Genomic DNA, 3,764 nt, shown 5'->3' on the forward strand with positions numbered 1-3,764 from the left:
ACAGTTTGCAGGACACAGAGATTATATAATTCAAGAGACAGATATTTTCTTTCTCATTACACACTTGATGCCACAAGAGAGTGTTATAAAGGCAGCTATGAGACTGGCAGATAATTCACCATATACAAGAAGGTCTGATGCAGACAAGCCTTTGCTGAGAGGCAGTCTTACACACTCGGCACTCCTACTGGATGCAGCAGGCCCTACTATATGTCCACATGTATTTGCAAAATGTGTATCACATATTTCTAATTCCTCATACTGAAACATAAAAATAAAAACAAAACAACTCATTCTGTATTTGTCATGGCTGATCTTGTCAAACACCAGTATTGGATATGGAATCACAAACAGCAAAATAGCAATACAACAGAGAAGTTGGAAGAAGGAAGTTTTTAAAGCTATCAGAATCAATCTGACAGCATCAAATGAAAAGGAAAGAAAACTACAATTTGCATCGACACACAAGGGATCAGCATGTCAAAACCGGTAAAGCTTGGCAAACAAGCTGATATTTAGAAATGAAATACTTCCTCTCCAGCAATTAGTTAGCAATAACATAGATCTACAAACAAAAAAATCCAGAAATGCATTGACTCCTTGCAGCTAGCACCTGCATTCTCACTTCCAGGGGTCAGGTGTAGGCAATTTGCAAACAGCTCAGAAGCACTCTAAGCAAAACTTTGGAGCCAGAGTAGCATTTCTGGCCTTATGCAGAACTACAAGCAAGCCCAAGGACTTGACATGACTCAATGAGTGAAGAACAAAATGCAACTCAGAAGCCAAACTTAGTTCTGACCAGGGTCAACCTCATTCATCAGCATCATCAAACTGGCCAGGCACAGTCATTTTAACTGGTGGTGGAAAAGTAAGGCAAGGTGCATGGTGACAGCCTGGGTTGTAAAACCAATCCTCTCGCCACGTGCATGAGGCCAAAAGATTATTTTCCTGAAAGCTTCCACAGTGGAGATCGTCAGCATCTAAAGAAGATCAAAGAAAATATTTAAGCCATAGGAGATACTTAGAAAACTAATGGTATAACGTAGCAGATTATTTTGCATGTCTACAGCATCTTCCAATCAAGTGTTTCAGTCTAATCTGCCTGCACTCATGAGTTAGACCTACAAACAATACAAACAGAAAGCTGAATTTGGCAGTGTCTTCATTTTAAGGAAGGTTCTTGTCACAGAGACAAAACAGTTTTCCAAAAAGCTATATATATATATATATATCTCTCTCAATACTATACCTGAATTCAGAACATCCAATACCAGTTCTTACAATGCATGCAGTTATTCTACATTTTCTCCAGGCATAAAAGGCTGATCAAACAATTTTATTTCTCCTCGCCCTTCCTGCCGTCTCCATAACCACATCCCAATTAGAAGCCCTCCAAACCCTTTAAGAACTGGGTCACCGGACAGAATGGGAGGGTGGGGTCCCATAGCAGCGAGCTCTGAACACCACTTCTACTAGGCTGGAATTAAGCCAAATAAGCCAGTTATTTAACCAACCTAGCACAAAAATAGGGCAAAGTCCTCTAACAGAAGCACAAGATTTCTAGCGAGCAGATACTAAAAGTACTGAGCAAATCAAAAGCCCAGAGTACACAGCTACAGAGGACCCACCAAAGTATATCCACGTGTCAGATTTCCAGTACCACTGCCAAACAAGCCATGAAAGCAAGCATTTTTTAAAAGGCGAAAAATAACCAAGCAGGTGTATTTTTATTTTAACAACTCAGACACTTATACTTAGTATCCTTCACAAGCACCTGAATCCCGTAATCATAGGTTCCTTCAAGTTTGTGAAGGCATAAGCTGTAAGTATGGATAAAGCAGTTAAATAAAGGAAAAGAGAACTTGTAACAGTTCCAGTAAAAAAACATTCAAAACATTCCATAAATTTGAGCAGATGAGAGATTAAAAGGAAAGCCCAGGATGGAAGACAGGGAAACATCCGAAAAGGAGGCAATCTTTTTCTTAGATTACCCAGTGTGAAAAAACATTATTGTATTTATGTTTTACAATCAGCCATGTTTATAGGAAGGCTGCAAAAACTTTCCCACTTCCTTCTGTTATCAAACAACAGAACAATACGACAGCCATTTATGGAATTAAAATAAACAGAGAATTGATATTTCCTGATACATCACAGTGTACAGTCTGGATGAATTTTCTTCGAGGAAAGGAGGAACTCCATTTACACAAAAAGGTTACATTCCTGCACTCCATGTACCTTATGCTTTCTCTTTTCTTTCTCTTCTGCTTCAGAATACTGAAGATAATACTACCGAGTCATAACTTCACTAGGGAAACTTGGTACATTCATTCCACTCCCTAAGAATTCAAGTGCTGAAGCAAGAGTTTCACATGAACTTCACAACACTGACTTTAAATCCTGTATTTGACAACAAAATTATGCATTACAAATCCATGAGGTCAACAACAAAAAAACTGCTTCCCAAAATAGAACGTGCAGTTATTTAAATACATTTTCCTGCAAAGCACCTGCCTCCAATCGCACACTATCCAAAAGTCAAATGAAGCACAAGTGAATTTGTACTCACCGTAAGGGCTACATTCAGCCTCCTCAATTTCTTTATCCCAGTCTTCCTCCTTGTACACAGCAGCAGTTTGCAGCTCTGGAGAAGTTACATTCTCAGGTATACTGGAGACATCACCATCCAAGTCTTCCAGGTCAGGCCACATATGAACACAGTGAACAGAAGAGCAACTGACATCATTTTCATTGTGAGAAGTATCAGAGAATCCACTTTCTTCAGATTCACTATCAAGAATATTTGGAATATTCTTCTGCAAGCATTCTAAAACAGAAAGAGCCAACAGAGATACTTAGGAGTTAAACAGGAACAATTAAATGCTGAGCATGCAATAATTTATACAGGTACATGAATACACTTTGTGACTACTAATCTAATTATGATATATGCAATTTCTTACATATGTAGTATCACTACAGTGCTGCTTCAAGTTTCAGATACTTGGGAACATCGCACACAGGCTTGCATCACAATACTAGCCCAAGTCAGATTTTCCAACAAAAGTCTGTGGAAAATCAAGTCTTTAAACTAGGGCAAAGGAGCCAACAATCTTGTTTCACCACATTCAACTGTTGGTATATTTTAAAAACAATCATGTTGAAAAAACACAGCTCTGGTTTAAAAAAAAATAAAGTTTTAGGTATATTTTCTGAAGCTAAGTTTCATTACTCACTATCTGCTTTCTTTTATCCTTAATCTTTTTTTAGCTTACCTTTTCTGGGCTCCCAAATGATAGTTTCTCTCTTACCAGGAAGCTGTTCCTCGTCAAAGCTTGTGGACTCACCAGCAGCAGCCATCATCTACAAGACAGTTTTAAAGAATCCACTAGCACCTTTCGCTGATTCCTCCAATAAGGCTCACACAACTTCTACTGCATTTGAGTGATACTAAGCCCTTGAGCACAACCTGTGTTTGTACCCTTGATGAACCAGAGGTTTTAAACCAGGCAGACTTTCACTTCAGAAAGCAAATCTGCGTAGGGATGGCTTATCCTGCTGCTGCCATCAGTCAGCCCAGGCGGCAGCCGACAGACCTGCCAGTGTCCTCAGTCACAGTTGTAACTCCGCTGCCACTTTGAGTTTTGGGAATGTATCCCAAAACTGACCTAAAATACACCTGTGTTCACAAACACAACGAGTGGAATGAGTACAAGCACCAAAGACTATGAACCAAGCACCGTGTGGAAGCCAACAAGCCAAGG

The 3,764-nt window shown here is 39.4% G+C and overlaps 1 protein-coding gene across 1 annotated transcript; it reads right to left on the bottom strand.

Moving 5' to 3' along the window:
• Positions 1-810: 810 nt before the first annotated feature.
• COPRS (coordinator of PRMT5, differentiation stimulator) lies at positions 811-3,360 on the bottom strand. The gene is given in 3 exon segments (XM_010192996.1): positions 811-980; positions 2,570-2,827; positions 3,237-3,360. Coding segments are annotated over 3 exon segments (552 nt in total).
• Between the last annotated feature and the right edge of the window lie 404 nt (positions 3,361-3,764).

Source organism: Mesitornis unicolor, unplaced genomic scaffold (assembly GCF_000695765.1).
Source record: "Mesitornis unicolor isolate BGI_N332 unplaced genomic scaffold, ASM69576v1 scaffold32579, whole genome shotgun sequence".
NCBI classification, from domain to species: Eukaryota; Metazoa; Chordata; class Aves; order Mesitornithiformes; family Mesitornithidae; genus Mesitornis; species Mesitornis unicolor.